Below are 21,991 nucleotides of genomic sequence, written 5' to 3'. Positions count from 1 at the left end.
TCAAGAATAGGTAAACAACAATAGAATTATATTCCACTAGATTTTCGTAAATATATATACATATATATCAGTTTATATGATTATTAATTTATGATATTGATGGGACAATATTTTTACATAGGATTTCAAAAAGATTTATTATCTTATTATTTTATCGAAATCAGGACCAGAAGAATTTATTAATTTATAACGATTAAGTATTAATAAGTATTAATTTATGGAGGTTATACTGTAATCAAAATCAAATGAACATACGTGATTGAAACTTTTTGCTTACCTAGAGCACGTTAGCTGTAATGTCTCTCACACATGGAGAAGTGACCTGATTGAAATAAAAAGAAGCTAAAAGAAATGGTCTCTTGATATATATATATCTATATATATATATATATATATTTTGATCAAAATATTATTTTCTTTGTCTATTTCACCCTTGTCATTCATTTCAATGATTCCATGTACTACAATGATATAGCATTGCATCATCGACCTTCCTATGTATTGAGAAATTTGGGGATAGTCTTCTATTTGCATCATCCAGCATTAATGAAAAATATTTCGAATGGCACTAAATAAATATTTCATTATGAGAACCAAAAGTGCAGAGAGATATCTAGCAAACAAATGATCCTAAACTCATCCATAATAATGCTGAATCCTACTGGACCAACTCTTAGTTCCCTAGCAAACCGACTCAGCTATAGGTGTTGATCAGCTGCCAACACAGCTACAATCCACTACAAACAACCTAGGATAATTAATTACAATAATGCTCTTGCATTACGCTAATTAAGTCATTATCAAGCGATTGAAAGAAACACAACAATGGAGGAACATATACACTTGGAGGCTTGGAGCTAGTAAAGAGCGCTTGGTTGAACAAGTTTGTCATTTTTTCGTAGTTTCACTGCGTGCCGTTTTATTGTCTAGTTTAAACAATGTGTAGTTCTGGTAATATAACCAAAAACGGCGTAAAGTGTTTTTACCCTCTCTCTCTCTCTCCTCCAAAATCTGCTTACAATAATGAATAATTTAGAAACAAGAATGAATGAACTATGTCACACATGATTTATGCCAATCAAATCAAATCACAAATTACAATTATGCTTCAATTTCGTGACAAAAATGATTTATTACTTAAGATATGTTTACACAATGACGTGTAACGTCGCCGTTGTCGGTGAGCACACAGCTCCATAAAAGACTAAAATATCTATCTCAAAGCCAAGAACTTTCACCGTCTCCGAATCCCAAAATCCGATCACGATGAACCCAACCCAAAAACCCGACCCGGTTTACGATATCGTCATACTCGGAGCATCCGGGTTCACCGGTAAATACGTTGTCAGAGAAGCTCTCAAGTTCCTTCAAACACCGTCTTCTCCCTTAAAGTCTCTAGCTTTAGCTGGTCGTAACTCGACCCGGTTAACCCAATCACTCCAATGGGCCGCCCGCCCGAACCCGCCTCCTTCCTCTGTCGCTATCCTCACTGGTGATACATCTGACCCGGATTCACTTCGTCGTCTCTGTACACAAACCAAACTCATCCTCAACTGTGTTGGACCTTTCCGTATCCATGGCGATCCCGTCGTCTCCGCTTGTGCTGATTCAGGGTATAGATTTTTCTCAACTGGGATTAGTTTAGTGTGTTAAAGTTTGATGCTTTTATGAAGTTTTGTTTCAGTGTTAAGTAAATATCAAATCTTTAAGCTTTTGTGATCTTGATTTCTTGAAAAATGATAAGCTTCTTGTTAAGTTTTATCTCTGATTAGGTTTAAGGAACGATTAAGATTGTAGCTTGATGATAAAGGTGCAATCTTGTGAAGTTTGGTTTGTTTGTTTGATAGGTGTGATTATTTGGATATAAGTGGTGAACCTGAGTTCATGGAGAGGATGGAAGCTAGTTACCATGAAAGAGCTGAAGAAACTGGCTCGTTAATCGTTTCTGCTTGTGGTTTTGATTCGATTCCTGCTGAATTGGGTCTTCTCTTTAATGCCAAACAATGGGAAACTCCATCGGTTCCTAACCAGATCGAAGCGTATCTCAGCTTGGAGTCTGATAAAAGAATTGCTGGAAACTTTGGGACTTATGAGTCTGCGGTTTTAGGTGTAGCTAATGCGGATAAGCTTAAAGAACTGAGACGTTCAAGACCAAGAAGGCCAAGACCATCGGTAAGTAATACATATAACGTAATGTGACATTGAATAAAATTCTACTTGTTTCTTTAGTTCAGGTTGATTAAGGTTGTTATGTAGATTCGTTGTTAGTAGGCTTTGGCTTGTATTGAACTTTGGAATGTATTTGCAGATTCATGGTCCTCCAGCTAAAGGACCAACACTAGAAAACCAGAAAAAGATTGGTCTTTGGGCTTTAAAGTTACCTTCAGCTGATGCAGTAGTTGTTCGTAGAACTCTCACAACTCTAACAGAGAAGCCACATGGACTTCCTGGGATTAACGAAAGTCCTGAGCAGATACAAAAGAGAGAAGCATTCTGGTCATCAATCAAGCCAACTCATTTCGGTGTAAAGATCACATCCAAATCTCTCTTTGGGATATTCCGTTATGTTACACTTGGAGTGTCCCTTGGTTTGCTTTCCAAGTTCTCCTTTGGAAGATGGCTTCTTTTGAAATTCCCTTCAGTTTTTAGCCTTGGTTGGTTCCAGAAGAAGGGTCCAAGTGAAGAAGAGGTAGAAAGCGCTACGTTTAAGATGTGGTTCATTGGTCGTGGGTACAGCGAAGAGAGCTTAGCTTCACAAGGAAACACAAAGCCTGACATGGAAATTATTACAAGGATTTCAGGACCTGAGATTGGGTATATAACCACCCCGATAACACTTGTTCAATGCGGTTTAATAATCTTGGGCCAGCGTGAAAGCCTAGTCAAAGGAGGAGTCTACACACCCGGCATTGTCTTCGGATCAACTGATATCCAGCAGCGACTTGAAGAAAATGGCATATCCTTTGAGTTGATTTCAAAGATGAAGCCTCAAGCATAAAAAGAGACCTTTCTCCTGCTTTTCTATTCTCTTTTTTAGTTGTTATGTTTCTCCATCTAATTAGCTCGAGTTCGAGCTTCAAAGTCACAGTGAAGACAGTTTGATGGTAAGTTGTATTGCAGTAATAATAAAACCCTTTACTAAACTTTTACTATGAAAGATATGTACTCAAACCAGAGTGGCTGGTTCTTAAACCGGAAACAGACCGTCTTTATGAAAAAATGGATGCTAAGAGAATCCCATAAAATCATATTACTGTCTATCATTTACCAAAACTGCAGTCCCTGCTACCAAAAAGAAAAATACATTGTTCAGAAAGTGGTTCTTTTGCTGATTTTGTTTGATAATTTCCCGTTTGCCTCTGCATTTGTACATGGAAAACTCTGTTTTCAGCCTTTGATCTATCCAGGCATCTTTTGTGGCTGACTGAAGTCTTGAATCCAAATGAGCTTCAACGAATTCGATCTTGAGTGAGCTGAAAATGATGCTTAAGAAATAGAAAGGTCATCGCGGGAACGAAACTTCTCGAATTTTGAACTAGCTGGGCCAAAGAGTAACTCCAAGCTAAAATCAGGACCAGATATCGATCTTCCGTTACCACCAACTTTGTCTAGCTCTCCTATGGAAAACTGCAGGAGCAAGAAATGGCCATTGATATAAATGTCAAGAGAGAGAGCATTTGCTTAAAAGAATTGTATAATTTTACCTGAAGCAAGCCATTGGTTATAAAAGCTGTGTTAAAGCAAGTATAGAAAAGGCGGCTTCCAATCATTTTCTGGTAGAATGTGATGCGTATGTCTCCACTCACCTGTCCAAAAGAATCATATTATTAACGTATCATCATCTTGTCAAAAAGACATTGTCCGAAGAAGATTTGTTTTTTTCAGACTTACTCTCACAGGTTTGTCAAAGTAAAAATCAAGACATGTTTTCTCGTCGATGATGGAACTCTCTGTATCCATTTGAACAACAAGACGTGGCTCTTCTCCATCTGTTACTTCCTCATCCTCTTCTGGATTCACATGAGATATATAATACCGTGGACTCGAGCTTCTACAATACCCTTTCTTGAATTGTCTACAGCAACCTCTTGCAAGTTCTACAGATGGTCTATACATCTCATTTGGAACCTAACATCAGAAACAGAGTTTGCTTTGCATCAATGTTTATATTATTTATCAAACAGAATCTGCAAATGCATCAAAAGTGTATATATATCATTACCTCTTGAAGTTCTGAGACCACAAAGAAGACGGAGTCAACGTTAGCTGTATCATAAAGTCTAATCCTCAGCAACTCTCTGCTATCTTCTTGAGGTAATTTAACCTCCGGAGGTCCCTTTTTACCAAACGAAAGTAAATCTGACCAGTATTTCACATAACGACGTTGGCTTGGTATTGAGACCTGTCATGGTACCGTGTTAATCAAGAAAATCTTAATTCTCTATTAATACATAGCTAAATCAAGGACTTACTCCATTATTGTTTGTAGTTCTTCTGCTTGCATACATCTCAAGAGCGTCTTCAGCTGACATTCCACCATAAACAAGGTAGGCCGATACCATTAACCCTGTTCTGCCTTTTCCTGCCTGCAAAATGTACATTAGAATCTGATACTTTACCAATGTGGTTTTGATTTTGAGAAATTACCATGCAATGAATAACAGCGATGTTCTTGGGATCTAATGCTATCCAAGAATAAACACTTTCGCAGAAAAGTTGGATCATTTTGAGAGATGGAACATGATTGTCATCGAATGGGAATCGTTCCACGCGGCCATAAAAGTTTTCTGGATCATAAGATTCCTCTATGCATAAATTATAGACCTGCATACAGAATTGAAAAATGTTTAGAAAAAGATTGATTTATGTGTTGATTTGATGTTTTTGATTGAACAATTGTGTTATTAACCTTGTAGTGATCAGGATGTCGCATATCAAGGACGGACTTGACTTGCCAAAGAGGGTTTCTATAAACTGCTCTCATTCGTTCAGCAGGAAAAGACATTGCCAACAATTTGTCAGAGATGTAAGACATGTCAAGATCATATCCGCCGATGATTAACCGTCTTCTTTTCTTGGACACCAAGCTACGTAGGTAAGAACTTGTGGTTAGGTAAGTCAGAATGTGAACCCTCGCTAGTTCTAGAGTTGATTTCTCTTTTACAGGCCCTCTTGAGAGCTTGATACCCATTCTGAAAGAAAGAAAGAAAGAAAGAAAGAAAGAAAAAGCATATAAATTAGGTTAGGTACCGTGCGCCACAAGAAAAATGTGAAGATTTTGTAGGTTTGAGATGATCGATCGAAGGGTTTATTATACCTGAAGAATTAATCATGAAGTTGAGGAAGGGAGTTTTTCAGGTTCCCAAATTGAGGGAATTGGGAACCCGAGAAAGAAGAAGATGTCGCGAGGTAATACAAATTAAACGAAAAACTTTCTATTATGTTGGTGAAAATGGGTTTTGTTACCTGAACAGAGGTAACGTTGCATTCATAGATGAACAACAACGGTGCAATCCCATTTTTGGAGGTCCTGAAATTTAGCCAAGCTTCCCCTTTAAATTTAGGTCTCTCTCATTCTCTCTCTACCTGTGGCTGTTAGTTTTGGCGGGAATAATGTAAAAAAGAGTATATAAGAAGAACGATCATTTTGATTCTTCAATTCGTAAGCATTCCCCTTTCTTTTCTGTAAAGATTACATTAGTATGAAGAAAACAATATACAGTAAAACTTCTTTAAATTAATACTCTATAAATTAATAAATACTCTAAATTAATAAATTTTATTAGCCCCAAGTCGGGACAGTGTAAAAAATAACAAAATTTGATAAGATAATAAGATAATATTTTTTTTTGAAATTCTCATGTAAAATATGGTTCCAATAATATAATAAATAAATAATCATGTAAATATATATATATATATATATATATATATAAATATATGCTGATACAGTAAACTATGTTTCTCTTAAACCTCATATCTATAAAACAATTTTTATTTTGCATCTTCAAACAATAATGATATAAAATAGTCTATAAAATTTCATAAAACAGCTAAAATTTTTTAAAGTTTTCAATTTATAAATATGCATCATTTACATTTTGATAGTTTGATAAACTATTAAAATACAATAATTGATATTTTGATTCATAAATTTGAATATTTATGTCATGTGTATAAGTGAATTTGTCGATAATATTTGTAAAAATTGTCAATAATATTTTTTAATTTTTCAAATTAAATTCCAATACCATAAAATTTACAAAATCCAAAATTCTAATCTTATTTTGCAAAAATTATCTCAATTTATAATTCTTTTAAAAATTAAAAAATTACAAAAATACTTATAAATTAATAATTATCAATTTACACTATAAAATAATAATTATTAATTTATAGATAAATTAATATCACTATAAATTAATAAAATATCTTGGTCCCAACATTATTAATTTATAGAGGTTTTACTGTATATGAAGATTGCTTTGGTGCAAATATTTCAACATGATTTTTTTTTTTTTTTTGTATAACTCTACATGATTTTGAGAAAGGCATATAAAAATGAAGATTTGCTGGTAAGGAATCGTATTTTATAAAATCATGTAGAATTTGTTATGAGAAATTACCTAGAATAAGGCATAAAAGTGGCTTAATTACTATAACACTACGTTTGAGAACCAATCTTACTAGAAGAGTATTTAAAAGTTTCAACATTACTTCTAAACCATGGGTTGATTGTTTTATTACGCTTTATGCCATTTACATTTACAATAATTAATTGATGGGTTTACCCTCGATTCTGAGAGAAATATAAAACCCGAAATTGAGATCGCTTAAAAGATTCGGAGGTCGCAGGACGGCGGTGGAGATAAGTTGGGTTCCGGTGTGAAGTTTGGTTACTTTCGCGGACGGCGGGTGAGGTCGACGAAACTTGAGGTGGAGGTAAATTTATGGATCTTCTCTGTGTAATCTGGTTGTTAATCTTGTTTTAAGATTTGAGATTTGGTGTTCTATGAAAATTAAATTATCTAATCACTACTTATTTTGTGGCAAGACCATTCACTATCTATTAGCTAATCAATTGGCAATAGATATGGCATATGAGTTATGGTTTTTGATCGAAGGAAAGCCATTAAGGTTCTCTCTATATGAATATGAAGAAATTAGTGGACTGAACTCTGAGAAATTAGATATTACAGAGTGTGAAGACGATCATACACTTTTATGGGCGACTTTGAAAGTGGATGTTAGTGTTGGACCAAACTATAACGAGATTCATGAAGGTTTGAGAAGGTGTCGGGGGTGGTCTAACAAAATCAAGACTCAGAGTGCTCGGTTGTTTCTTGTAAATGTAGGAGTGCTTGGCATATCTAGGAATAGTAGGATACCTCTCCAATATGCCAAAAGGGTCTTGAATGAGAATTCATTTGATAGTTATCAATGGGGTAGGGTTGGATTCAAGAGTTTAGTTGATTCCATCAAAGTGCTTGGGTTACATAACGATGCCTATACCCTCCATGGATGTGTCCATGTATTCCTGATATCGGCTTTTGAGAGTGTGAAGGTACTGAGGGATACTAGTGGGAATGTAAGAGAAGGTGTACACTTGCCTATGCTAAGGTGGGCTGGAGGGAGGCCAAGGAAGGATATCAAAGCCTTCATATCTGGGAGCAAACGCATAAATAATGGATAGGTATTTATTCCTACAATTTTAATTACAATTTCGGGTTAGCAGTTGTTATAACAGAAGCATATTTAATGTTATTGTTTTTGAAATGTAGCTTCAGGTGAAACATCTAGTTCCAAAACCTATGGAGGTCATATATCCAGAATGGCCTGAAGAGAATTCAGTGTACAGTGTAGGGGATGGGGGGGAAGAAGAAACTTGATAACTGCTGTTTGACGTTATCAATGGAGGTTTGGATGAGAGACAATGGGATTGTTTAAACAAAAACAAGGGTGAATCTACGAAGAAGAGGGAGAGGAGAGAACACGTTGAAGGGAATAGTGAGGATGATTTCGCTGAGACTGCCCCAAGGAAAATCAGGAATGTCCCGAAGATTGTGAGAGAGAAGAAAGAAAGTGTTGGGGAGAAGACGTTAGTAGACAAGATTTCAGGAGATAAGATGTCAGCGGTGGAGGGTGACGATTGCAGTGGAAGGTTCATAATTATGGTTGAATCATTAAGTGAGAAAATAGAAAATGTGGAGTTATCATTCGGAAGATCAATAACCATGGTTATCAAGACATTTGACAGGATGGAAGTAAGATAGGAAACTTACAGAATGACGTACAACTTCTGAAGAAAGTTGTTATCAAGTCAACGGATGAAGCAGGTGGTTCAAATGGCTTTGCAGAACATGAAAAAGCGGAGGTATGATCTCTTGACCGTAATTATCAATATATATATAAAGGGATATATATACATTGATATATATATATATACATTGATATATATATATATATATATATATATATATAGTTTCCAGTAAAAGAGTATGATACGATGGTTTTGTGATGCAGAATTTTGGTAATCGTTAGGAGGGGAATCATAACTATGAAGTCTTTGTATTTTTCTTTATTTATTCGAAGAGAAAATGTTGTTGTCACTTTTGTGAAGTTGTATATACTTTGAAAATAATTGACATTGGATTTTTTACAGACAAATTGATAAGTGTTTAATAACTTGTTATTTTATAGTGTTACACTATATGAGATATTTCGTGTATATAACGTTAAATACATGTGTGTGTTCAAGTTATGGCTATTTCAGATGACGCGTCCCCCTGGATACAATTTCGATGTTGCAAGCATTATTAGGAATCCAAAAGCGTCAAGGAAAAAGATCATTGGGTCAGTTAGTATTAAAATCGAATCAGAAGACGAAGTTTACGTAGCCGAGAGTGTGGAGCTAAATCGGAAAAAGAATGTAGAGAGTGTAATGCGTGGAAAAGGAGTACAGAGGTGCCAGACAGGGGAAGGTGAAAAAAGGGTAAAGTTTAATGACAAAGTAAACGGAGCAGGTGTACAACCCATACCTATTACTCCTATTAATACATTGCATCCTAGTGGAGCTCACCCAGTTAATTGCAACGCTGTACCCTCGTACCGTGGGGTCGAGATTTGTAATGATTTAGGTGAGGGTAGGAGTACCCCTGTGTCGAGAGAACTTACTGAAAACGAGAAACACAATTATTTTGGAAATGTATTACAAAAGTTGATTCCTCCCTCAAGAGAGGATGATGATCCTCCTTCTGGAGATCCACTGGCCAGTATCTTTGGTGGAAGCCTTAATGCAGAATCAATGCGATTTGCTTTACTCAAACGAGCAGTAGACGACATTGTTGTCCTATCACCTGACGTGTATGATCCTTTCATTGCGGCATGTCTTGCGAAAGTAGAAAAGTTGAAGTCCTTCCTAACTGATGATTTATAAGTGTACCCCGTGAATTATATTCAGATTTGTTTATATTTGTTTATTAACAAGGATTTATAACTGATGTTGTAATTTTTGGGATTCAGGGCTAAAGTTCCAAGCACTGGAAATGCTGAATTTTATTTTCGGCTGCTGACCCCTAAACAATTGTGGTCACTCATTGATGAGAAGTTCGGCTGGTTATGGGATGCGGTAAGGTTCGAAGTTGCCCGTAGTTGGTACTTATCGTAAGGTTACAATAGTAGACTAATGACTGGTTCATTTAATTCGTGTTACAGCACATGAGTACATGTGTCCAGATGTTCCGTCAAAGGGCGACGAAATCGCCATCCCCATTTCTAACAGATTAGATAGCTTTCCTTGACCCTTGTTTTGTTAGTAAGTGGGCAAAAGATTTCCCTAGTTTTGAAGCATCTAAGAATTGGGAATTTGGAGAACCTTATTTTGAGATGTACATGGGGAGATTGCCCAAGTATGGAGTGACAAACAAGGTTTGGGTTGAGGATGTAGACACCCTGTTCTTCCCATACAACATCGAAAACAAGCACTGGGTTGCCATCGAAGCTGACTTGGTAAGGAAAAAAATTAAAGTTTATGATAACATAGACAGTGGTACTACCAGCGAGGTTATGAAGAGTCATTGTAATCCGTTCCGGAGGATGATTCCCAACTTAGTACAAGCATTTAACCGGAGGTACAAGCAACAGAAAACCGGGGGAGCCGCATTCACTTATTACAGAGTGATAACTGCTCCCCAGAACATTCAAGTGGGTGATTGTGGTGTGTATGCGTTGAAGTTCATAGAGTGTTTAGCCCTTGGTCTAAATTTCGAAGGCCTCTGTGATGCGGCCATGCATGTGATAAGAATGAAACTTGTTGCAGAAGTGTTAGATGAAGTTCCAGACCAAGACTGCTTTCTGCAGCTACTGGATCCTGATGAGACAGATGATTATCCGGATGACATCTTCATCTTGGAATCAACTAATTAATGATGTTAGCGGCTTATATATTTTACAAAACCCGTAGCAGTTTCAAAGTTTGAAGTTTTAGAATGGTTTACCGCGGGTGGATATTGAAGACGTGTGGGTTAGGTTAATTTTTTTGATACACATGTGGGATGTGTGGATGTCGACTTATATTTTTTGGTAATATATGGCATATGTGGATGTCGTTGGGGTTCATTATTCGACATCCGGTCACTTGTAATGTTTCTATTTCGCCACTCAGGTAGCTATGATCGGTTTAAACACTCTTTAGGTATAGTGTCTTGTATATTCTAGGGTAAGTTATGGTCGCATCATTATGCTGGTTAACTATCCTGTGTATTTGGTCTTTAATCACAGGGCAACTGTACCCTTGAAAGCCGCATGTATATTTTTGATATATATAATACGTTTGTACTTACTTTTTCTTAACAATCGGCCTAATTCTTTATTTATCGTTTAATATTGCCAAATTTCCCAACTTGATTAGAAACCAAGTTGCTTCGTTTAGGGTTTAGTATAATATTACTCTTTCTTGTATATTTCACAGAAAAATTTACATTCTGGTGAGTCGATTATAACTTTGTTTCATTCTTTAATGATATCACTAAAAAAATACGAAATAAAAAAATGGATTTGATAGAAACATTAGAAAACACCATTAAATGGTGTTAATCATTTGGCCAACTAGTAACAAGTAAATTTTGTTAGTAGCCAACTGAATGTTTCCAATAATCATGGGTTGTACAACTTCGTTTCCCTAAGTACAACTGAACAACTACATACAACTATGTTCATCTTCCTATGATATATATGGGTCCACATAAGGCAGTGTGAATGGAGATATAATGTGATTGGGTCCCTCATAAAAGCATTACATAGTGTGAATGAAAATATAATTTGATTTGGTCCCACAACTAGTTCAAAGTAAGCACGGTCGTGTAGCGTCATCATATTTGGGCGTCGTTTGAATACATTGTCTCTTTTTACCATCTTACTTATATTTATAAATATTCCTCAGATCTAGGGTTTACTCATTTTGAGATTAAACGAGAGATAAAACATAAAAGTCACGAGAGCGGCGGCCTGGTTAAAAGATCTCGTTAACTAAGGTAAATCTACTAATAGCTACTGGATGACTTCATAGCTACTTGATATTAGATTAAATGATTCGTTTTATGTTGTTAGCGTCATGCCAATAAGTTATACTCAGAGCTCTTCATCTCAACCAAGCATTGAAAGTGGGGGCGCAAGAGCATACGGTGATTTTGGTGTTCCTAATAAGTGCTGGTGTGGTGAACGCATGAAACTGGAAGTTTTAGACTGGGGCCAAAATCAAGGTAGAAAAATATACAAATGTCCAAAGAGCGAGGTGAGAATTATTTGTCTGTTGCCAATATAATTATTCTGTTTTATTCATGTCATGAATTTTTTCCTTTAAATTTTATGAAAACAGAGGACGGTAAGGAACACCGAAGTAAGTGGTGGGATGATGCAGTTGATGAGGAGCTAGAACACCTAGATATCAAAATTTGTAGGCAGACAGAGTCTATTCATCAGGCTTACCAAAATCCTATGTTGGAGTCAATTAGGGAGACTATGCGTATAATGCGTGACGAAAATGAGGAACTGAACGCGCGTTTAACTCACGCCGATTGCGAGATTGGTAGGCTGAGGGAGCTACTTAGGAAGTGGTAGTCACATGTGTTATGTTCTTCCAAGGAGGCCTATTTGGTTGTAATTTTTCTCCAACCTGTTTTCCGTCTTTTCTCTTCTAATTTCTAAATTATGGTAATATTGGTAACCACTTTCTCAAACTTTCTTCAAGGATACATTATCTTCTTCACACCTGACCTGAAAATATCAATTTAAAGATAGGTGTACCAATTGAACACATGATTCTACAATAAAACTAAACAAGTGGGTACGACAACTAAAAATAGATACATTATCTTCTTCACACCTGACCTGAAAATATCAATTTAAAGATAGGTGTACCAATTGACCACATGATTCTACAAAAAAAACTAAACAAGTGGGTTCGACAACTAAAAATAGATGTTACATAACTATAAATAACATAACAGAACCATAGTTGTACCAATATAACACTTCGTTGAACATATACAAAAGGTATATATTGTTGCACCATAACAATTCTTCCAAACAACGATCAAAACAACGTAAACGCGTATAACTTACAGCCCATTCACAAGCAACAACAACAAAAAAAGAATTCTTCAAATTTTTTTTATCCGTTTCGGCTCCGCTGTTGCGAAGGGTCTCCTTATGGCGGATCAGATAGGTAACGATAAGGAATACGCAGTTCCAATCGACAATGAAGAAAAGGGTAAAATGAGTTTTTGCCATATTAGAGGGGTACTGGATAACAAGTGGGTTTTCTTATTTATAACGGCCCAATTAGTAGCCCATTAGACATCTCCTAAGGACTTGTTATGCTTTCGCTTAACTACTCGTAATATCTGACCTCTCTCACATACTCACATAGTTACAAACAGCAAAACCAAACATACCTAAATATTCTGTTTGTTTCCAACTTAACAGGTTACAAATAAGCTTCCAACATAAATAGTGGTACTTAGGAATGACGAGTAGTATCATCACACCACTAAAACTTAGTTACATTTCATTTACTACAAGATGATAAGAGGTGCTGCTCCCCACATACAAAAAGATAAATTATGAGTTCTTGCTGAACCATAGTGAAACGTACTTAACGTACCATACTGAAACGTACTTAATAGTTTGCATAGTGAACCGAACTGAACATGTTACCTAGACATGTTGTATGGTTGTGGCCAACATGTTGACATTGAGAACAAGCATGCTGTTTACGGGGCCGTTTCGTCTCAAACGCCACCTCTTGGAAAGACTTCATTCTGGACATCTTTGGCCTTCCTGGAGGATTCCTTACGAAAGTCGGTTTACATTTGTACTCTCTATCTTTAGTAGGAACCATGTAGGACTCATCACTCGGCATTATCGACTTCTCATAACCACTGCAGAGGTAGTCTTTGCGAAAGTATGGATGACACTGGTGTATACGAGATAGGTTAGCCTTCTCGGCGGCTGCGATGGCATGTACGCATGGAATCCTCTCCATATCAAAACGCCTACATGAACACCTATATATCTCAGATTGACGACATGCATAGAGGTACCTCCACTTACTTGAAATTGATGTTCATCTATTTCTTGGACATTTAGACGCCTTGCCTCTTCAATACGTTCCTGTAAGAAAATGAATGAGAATGCGTAAATGTTAATAACCCAAAGAAGCAACTGAATATTTCCACTAACATTTTATAGTTTGACCAAACACAATATCACACAACTAAGTGTACCCTTAGAGAACATATATCTCTATGGATATGTTAATGACTCTGATACCTTTAACAGGTTCTCCACTCCTTTCGTGAGTACAGTTGGCATTGCGGCAGCTTGTTTTCTCCTAATGGCAAACCAACATGTCAACATATTCCGAAGAGCTTCTAGTAACTCCACAATGGGATACGCTCTCGCGGGACTCAGTACTTTATTTATCTATTCTGCAATGTTGCTCGTAGTGAAGTTGTACCTATCACCAGGAAAGTGAGCCCTGCTCCACTTGCATACATCGGCATGCACCAAGTAAGCATGCAGCTGCGGATTCGATTCTTGAATTTACTGGAAGTATTGATTGAAATGAACTACACGGTAGGCTGCAACTGCTTTGTTAACAAGCCGGAATGTTTCACTTCTGCTAAACCTCTGAATAATATTCTTGTGAAGATGATAAGTGCAGATTCCACGACTGGCCCTGGGGTATATTTTACCGATAGCTTTACCAAAGGAAATATATTAAAATTCCCATCTTGCGTTGTTGCTATGAGTAGAGTCCCTTTGTATTCACCCTTCAAAAATGTTCCATCAACAACAACAACTTTTCGCATATACTTGAATCCTTGAATGCAACCAGCAATCGCAACTTGAATCTATCTTCCGCATCAACGACCAGTCTCGTAAGGGTCCCCGGATTAGAGCACCTCAACCTGTATAAATATGAAGGTAATTCAACGTATCCACTTTCAGGTGTACCCTTAACATATTCCCGCGCCTTTATAACTGTACGATGTGCCTTCCAGTAGCCAAGCTGGTATATGAAAGTGTTCAGTAAAACACATCAGCATTGAACAACATCCAGTGGACCCGAATTCTATATATGTGTAGTGCACCCCATAAAAATCAACAACTAATCTGGAAAAAAAATAAATAAGCATCCACTACTACAATTAACGAGTTGTTATTATTCCAACTATGTCGTCAATAAGTCTATAGACAATTATATCTACACTATTACAATTTGTTATTAAATGTACCCCATAAAATTATAGCAACACTGTCTGTGAATGACAACAAAACGTACACCTTTACATATTAGTTCATCCTATGCATCCAAATCGTCCAATGATTTGTACCCCATACAAAATAAAATTGCATTATGTTATAAATATTTCTGACTCCCACCTGTATACCATAGCGTAGGTTCAGCCCTTCTCCCACAAGATTTGGCACAACCGAACCTCCGATACCACCAACAGAATCCTTGTATAAATGAGCTAGGATTGGTGGTGTAACATTACGGGTACGGGCTGATCGTTCCGTAACAGAGCATGTATAATATTTGCGAATATGAAACACCATAGAATCCCCAATTATTGAAGCTCGTAGTCTCCATTTACAACCTCCTACCCAACAGTCAACGATTAGCAAACAGGGTCTTGATTGACGAACATTATAATCAAATTTCTCTAATACACATAGAACCTTCAATCTTGCCACCAACGAGGCTTTGCTTTCATAATTTTGCCCTATCGCTAAATCACTAACTCCCACTTCTGTTTTCCGAACCTCTTTCTCAATAGCAGACTTAGTTTTGCGGATACGGGACTTTGATTCTGTTTTAAACACATTTTCCTCTGTACAACACCCCCACCAACTCCGTCGTCCAATGATTCATCTCCTCCATCCGGTGCGAAATTGGAGTACAAACGATAGTCTTCATCCCCAGAACTTGCGCCATCGCTGTCGTCACAGTAATCAAATCTACTGTTCTCCTCGTCATCTTCTACTTCGTCTTCAACATCTTTCCTCCGTTAACTTCACCGTCAACCTTCCGACTGTCATACTCTCCATATTTCTTTCCCAATTCCTCTGCCTCTGCAACGAAATCATCTACAACGACTTTAGGAGTTTTGGCCTTACCTTCCATGGTGTTCGGGTTAACCTTCTCGAACAAGGTTTCACGACATTTTTCTTCACTCTGAAAACATAGTCGGACGGGTTCACCTCTGCACTGTCTGAGATAAATTTGAAACTGCCGATCATTATTAACAAACACCGGTGGGATATCACTTCCACTTTTATTAAATATTTCTAACATATAGCTCAGCAGTATTCCAGTAGTTTCTTCACATAAACCAAAGTCGTCGAACACCATAGCAGCAAAATCTTCAAACTTCGTTTCCATATCAGCATTGATGATCCTGCAACCTTTGTTATTATCAACATCAAACAACCATCGCTTTTTGTCTACCCTCCACCTCCCACATACCAAAACAATATCTTGCATTTCCGTCACCAAAAGAAGGATATCGGGAACTGAGAAGCTACCGTGTTTAGCTACAGAAGTAGAAAACGATTGATCAAGAAAAGAACTATATTGGCTACAGAAGTAGAAAACGATTGATCAAGAAAAGATCAAGAAGCAGTTTGAGATGATACAAGTTTAAAATGTCGTAAAGGTTCCCACATAAGTCTATCGCAACTCTATACTGGCTTTTTAATATCTCTAACAAAATTAGTACTATTCTGGTAAGACTTACGTCTTTCGAAATAGTCTACCATAACTACAAATAGTTTTTATAAATCTACCGTAACTACATATAAGTCTATCGTAACTACATGACCACTACTTAATCTACCATAACTATCACTTTCTCTACTACAAATTGTAAGTCTACCGGTACACTTTTATAAATCTGTCAGATAGCTATGTTAGTATACCAAAAATATCTACTAAGCACTAAGTCTATCACTTATATCTGTTGCAACAGGTAATTACTCTACCATAAATATCTTCCCTACATATTAAGTCTATCAATCTATCCGCTCAAGAACTAAGTCTATCATCAAAGACAAATTGCTCTACCAAGTTAATCTAACATCATCATATATATATCTTACTAATCTACCATTCACATAAGTGTACCATCATTACAAATCAATATACCATTTAAATCTACTTTACACTATAGTCGACCAATTAAATATACCAACTTTTCTTACCATTTTTTTGTACCGCATTTGTATACCATCAAACAACTGATAGACTTTCTTACATTTTCCGATGTTTTTTTTTTCATTAATGGCATTTTTCGTAATTGAATTTTTTTTTACATTGCTTCAAAGGGTACGTAGAATACATATTTTATTCTAGTAATTACCAACATTTTTGATCTAATCATGTAATAAGGAAACTTTTGTGTATTATTATAGTAACCGACCCATTTGTTATTTGAATATTTTTCCCCTAGATTTTGTTTTTAGATATCTATAAAGGAGAGTTGCGATCGATGTTGTAAATATACAAATTCTTGAATGATGACTGTCAATACAAGTTTCATAAAGACTTAAATCGAATTGAAAATAGTTTGCGTGTGTTTTTTCTGACACGGTCATTAGTGACAAAAAAAATTATCTTCATTAACAAAAATTAAGAGCTCACGGATTAGATTATGGCGGTGTGTTAGAATTGACATCACATCACTCCAAAGTATGATAAAATAGATGAAAGTGTTTAATCGTCTATGACACCTCTTATTTATTATTTTTCTTTTTTTGGCAAACTAACGCCTCTTATTATAAATGTGTAATGGCAATACTAAGTTACTAAGTTAAATAACATATGTAATCAAGATTACATCTGATAAACAACAACAACTATCTATATAACAATTGTAATTTGAATAAAAGATACATTTAGCATTTTCATTAAATATTTTATTTATTTAGTATTTGCTAGAAATTTCTACCGTCTCCCTAAAATGTAGTGTATGTTGAATGTAGAATTGTGTCTCTTACAAACAGGTGTGTTTATTCAAATGTATACATCTTAAAAAATATTTATCTTTGTTCTTTTAGAAATCTTTAAAAATTTATATATTTGTTCTTCTTTTGAGAAAATTTCAAATTTTCTTGTCAATTTAAAGGTACACATTTTTAAAATTTAAAATTTTGTTTTTTCTTTTAGAAAATTTTCAAACTTTCTATTCAACACAAATCTTTTCATAAAATAAGGAATGAAAGTAATATTAAATTCAATTTTTTAACTTCATTCTCTACTCTCTAAATTATTTATCAACATACATAATTTTAAATTGTGATGTAAAAATGACTTCTCATCATTGTGAGGAATCTATCACAATTTTGATTTATTTTATTAATTATTGTAATATTTAATTATACACAATCTCTAAGGATCATTATTTATAAATTATTAATTTTTATTTATAAACATATATTAAAAGAAATTATTCTAATCTGTTTAACTGAATCATTGCAATATTTGGTATATTTAATATTTAATATAACATCACTCGGACAAAATCTTCAATATTACGTGTCTGATTACATGGAAGGGGAAGCTCATCGTTTTAAAAGTTGTTCATACATACATAAAGATATTTTTATGTTTGACGCTTGTATTAGTGAAACATCCCATCCTGTTATTTATTTTTTTAATAAATCCCTAGTGATGCTATACCCATTACGAACCTAGTATTAATCAACAACAACAGATAACTAACCAAAACCATTAAACTAAATAAAGAATCCAACAATGAATAATCCAATAAATCAACAAAGCAAATATGCAATTCCAACATTCTACAATGTTGTATGGATTCCACTCTAGCAACCAAACAATAGCTAGACTATAATCAATCAGGCCTCCAGAACATCCTCCTCCTCATCGTCTTGATTACACGATCACACTTTGCCTTTACCTGCACCACAAACACAAATTGAGATGCATGGGTATTGTCATAAACACTCAGTGAGACAATCCTCCCATCTATTGGGCTATACACACAAGCAACAGAGATTTCAGTGTTAAACAAGCAACAAAAAAACACAAACAAACCAGGGAAAGAAGTGTCAGCCGCCTGTTGACAAGTTGGTGTTGACCGACACCGACTCTGCATACACGATCTGCTCAAAGCCGAAAGTCGAATCTCTGCTTCTATCCATCTCCAATCCGTCCAAAACTCGACCATTAGCCATAAGAATCTATAGAAACCATATATCAATCAAAAAAAGCAAGAAATACACCACAAACAACATAGAACAAGCAAAACAAATGAGATCTCAAGATTAGATCAGCCATGGTCATGCACTGACCTCTTTTGCAGAAAGTTCTAACCCAAAAATGACGAATCCAACACCTTAGGAAGCCTCTCCTTCTTTCCTAACACTAGATTTCCACTCCATAGGAACAAATCTCACCAAACAAGCCAAGAATCTCCCCAAAACCTGTAAACTCTCAATCACTCTCTTTTCTCCCTCTGATTCTCTCTGAAAACGAGGTGAAAGGCCAGCACAAGGGAAGGGGCTTCCAATACATTAGCAGCATCAATTCTGTTAGATCAAAACCAGGGGTGAAACTAGTTAGGAAGGCTACATTGAGGAGAGGTTCTTAAAGTAACAAAGTTCATAAGTATGATATTTAAAAATCCTCAATCCCATCAGAGGATATATAGGCATTAGCGGGTTCATTCTCTGAAGGAGCTTTAACATTTGTGTTCCCTATGAAATCCTGTAACAAGGTGGTGTAAGGCAGGATGGAATGTGGAAATGGCTGGTCTGTGGAGTTGTGAATGTTTGGATCAGTATCTGAACCATCCTGTAAGGAGTAAATCCACGCAGACCTTGCTATATAAGTCATAAATGTAAAGGTTGAATTAGCAATGGGAAGGTTTAGTGATAGTGTCATATAAAGGGGATTGTTGTTACAAAAAAGTTGATTAGATCACAAATTAAAAGGAAGCATTTATATTGAAGATAGAAATGTATATAACCTTAGACTCTGTGTCATAAACGGGTTTGAGACCATAATCAGAATCCAAATTAGGGGACACATCCTGAATTGCATATTTGATAGTGGTAGGACTGGGTTCCAACTGTAGGCTCTTGCATATTTTTTTTTAGGGAATATGGTGGGTAAACCTACAGAATATTGTGGTAGTAGATTGGATTCAGTAAAAATAAAAAATGTGCATTACCTTGTTCCCAAACAGATGGACATATTGTACCCAGTCATGATCATTTAGTAGGATATCACCAGGGGAGGTAACTGATTTGGTAGGAGATGCGTGAGGAGTTGGGGAGGATGTCCGGACAGTTACATTATCTGCAGCATTGTCTGCAGCGACCGCTCTGGAACAACAGAGTCTGATGAATCCTTTTCAATAGGTGCGGTAAGTACAGCTGGTTTTCTTAGGGGCCGGCGAAGTCTAAGTCTTAACCGCCTATTGAATCTGAGTGCGTTAATCTTAGCCCGAAGGTTTTTGTTGTCAGCTTCTAACTTCCTAAACTTAGCTTATGTCGCTTCCCTAAATGCATTAAACTCCTTCTATGCGGAAACCTTGAAATCAGCGAACAAGTTGTCGTTAGTATTTGAGAAGTTCACGCGAGGCCTCCTAGAAGTCGAGCAACTGGGTTTGGGTGGATCATGTTTGACACGAAGTTTCGAAGAAATTTCTTTTCGCCTAGGTACAATGTGCTTCCTGTGTATGCCTGGCACCTTCCTCTCGGAAAAAGATATTAAAGGCAAAGAACAATCACCCACAAACTACTCCTTTTTTCTGAAGATATGGCCTATCTCAATCTGACTTTCCAAATGTGCAATCCTTTTATCTTCAACTTCATCGTCCCACTCTCTCCAACCGACTTCTGGTGGAATAACTTCAGAATGCGGGGTAACTGATAGCTGCGATTGTGGATAGTAGATACGATCAAAGGGGTATCTACGAGTATAAGGTGTAAAGAAATTAAAAATAGTCAAAGTAAAACTTACATTAGAACAATGCTCTACACATAAGACGTCAGTTAAAGGTAGATTGTTCTTTGGTAGGCCAACTGAATCTCATTCCAAGAAGGTGCGTGGATCACCAGCCCCTTGTATATTATCAAGTAAGCCAGAGATGTTCTGGTATGCGAGGAGTTGCAGGGCTAGAGGGAAGCCATGCAAACAGAAGGACTTCTGTTGCAACTTCTCTGTAAAACTCGTTAATGGGTCCGTCGGTTTAAGAACTTGCCCTGATGTCTAGGTCTTTTTGCCACTGCTTTGGATTGAGATTTCAAATCAGGTCTCATTGTTGAAATAGTCTTCAAGAAAGATTCTCTACCCCAAGGGAATGCTAGAAAGGAATCAATGTCTTCAAGCATCTCCACATACTTCCACATTGGTCTATGCGTTTGGCTGGAAGCAATGAGGACACCATTGACAAATAGAAGAAGCGCAAGACAAAGCTTTTGATCTGTATCAGTGATGGCAGGATCTTCAAAAGTTTTGTGGACATCAGCTAGAGGTGCCTTGCGATCTTCTCCAATCAACTTGTCCCAGTAACATTCATCATCAGATTCAAGAGCAGGGGGGTCGTAGTCTTCCGGAAATTTGTCCCATGGCAGACCAGTAACACCACCAAACTCTCGCAAAGAAAATCACAAGGGGTATCATCCAAAAACAGTCCACAATTCGTATTTTTTTTTGGAAAATACCTGCCTACAAAGGAGAGCGTGCAGTAACTTACAAGAGATGGGAGACTCACTAATCCGAAGCTTGAAAAGAGAGCCCAAGCTTGACGCGACAATCCTATTAATTTCTGGAGTGCCTTTAAGAACCTTGTAAATGGTTGTAAAGATATTTGGACGGGGGTAAACATTAAGCCTAGCATCGGGGTAATGGTTCGTGGCGAACAGACGACAAGGGAGAAGGTCATTCCACTTTGGTTTATCTATTAATAGTCTTTTTTTTTTAGTTGCTAATTTACTACATATAGTGATTAATGATGATTTAACGATCAAATCTACAAATTCATTTACACAACTAAGAAAATTCACTTCAATATACACAAAATTTAAAATTATGAATCTTAGTTTCCAGTCACACACTACAAGAAAACATGCTGAATTCCGACCAGAGTATTAGAAATCTATGAATTTATCATTAAAATGAAACTATCGCTGACAAATTCCTTGCCATTAGCTGATTTCCAAAATCTGATAAAGAAGTATCCGTGACCTGAAATACATAAAAAGAAGGAAGTATAATCGTCTGTAAAAATCTAGTTTTAATCAAAGTTGAATGATTAGTGGTTCTTTTATTCATGCTACAACTAAGTCTGCACCGATTATTGAGGTGTGTTGTTACCCCCTTCTCTCAACCGAGGGTCAAAAACATGCCCTTCTTTTTATGATCTGTTCTTGTCTCTTTTTTTTTTTTTTTTTTTTA

General features: G+C 36.3%; 3 protein-coding genes across 3 annotated transcripts; 2 read left to right on the top strand and 1 right to left on the bottom strand.

Moving 5' to 3' along the window:
* Positions 1,149 to 3,145, top strand: LOC104724293 (probable mitochondrial saccharopine dehydrogenase-like oxidoreductase At5g39410). Its single transcript, XM_010442758.1, has 3 exons — positions 1,149 to 1,613; positions 1,848 to 2,172; positions 2,309 to 3,145. Exons 1-3 carry the CDS (start codon positions 1,267 to 1,269, stop codon positions 2,996 to 2,998), a joined length of 1,362 nt encoding a protein of 453 aa, XP_010441060.1. The 5' UTR covers positions 1,149 to 1,266; the 3' UTR covers positions 2,999 to 3,145.
* On the bottom strand, positions 3,030 to 5,466 carry LOC104724295 (phosphatidylinositol 3,4,5-trisphosphate 3-phosphatase and protein-tyrosine-phosphatase PTEN1). Its single transcript, XM_010442759.2, has 8 exons — positions 5,318 to 5,466; positions 4,910 to 5,192; positions 4,648 to 4,824; positions 4,473 to 4,586; positions 4,223 to 4,402; positions 3,892 to 4,128; positions 3,705 to 3,806; positions 3,030 to 3,627 (listed from the first exon to the last, which is right to left on the bottom strand). Exons 2-8 carry the CDS (start codon positions 5,189 to 5,191, stop codon positions 3,487 to 3,489), a joined length of 1,233 nt encoding a protein of 410 aa, XP_010441061.1. The 5' UTR covers position 5,192; positions 5,318 to 5,466; the 3' UTR covers positions 3,030 to 3,486.
* Positions 11,612 to 12,117, top strand: LOC104728363 (uncharacterized protein At4g04775-like). Its single transcript, XM_010447352.1, has 2 exons — positions 11,612 to 11,759; positions 11,876 to 12,117. Exons 1-2 carry the CDS (start codon positions 11,612 to 11,614, stop codon positions 12,115 to 12,117), a joined length of 390 nt encoding a protein of 129 aa, XP_010445654.1.

Source organism: Camelina sativa, chromosome 11 (assembly GCF_000633955.1).
Source record: "Camelina sativa cultivar DH55 chromosome 11, Cs, whole genome shotgun sequence".
NCBI lineage: Eukaryota > Viridiplantae > Streptophyta > Magnoliopsida > Brassicales > Brassicaceae > Camelina > Camelina sativa.
This window is presented reverse-complemented; position numbering and strand designations above follow the sequence as displayed.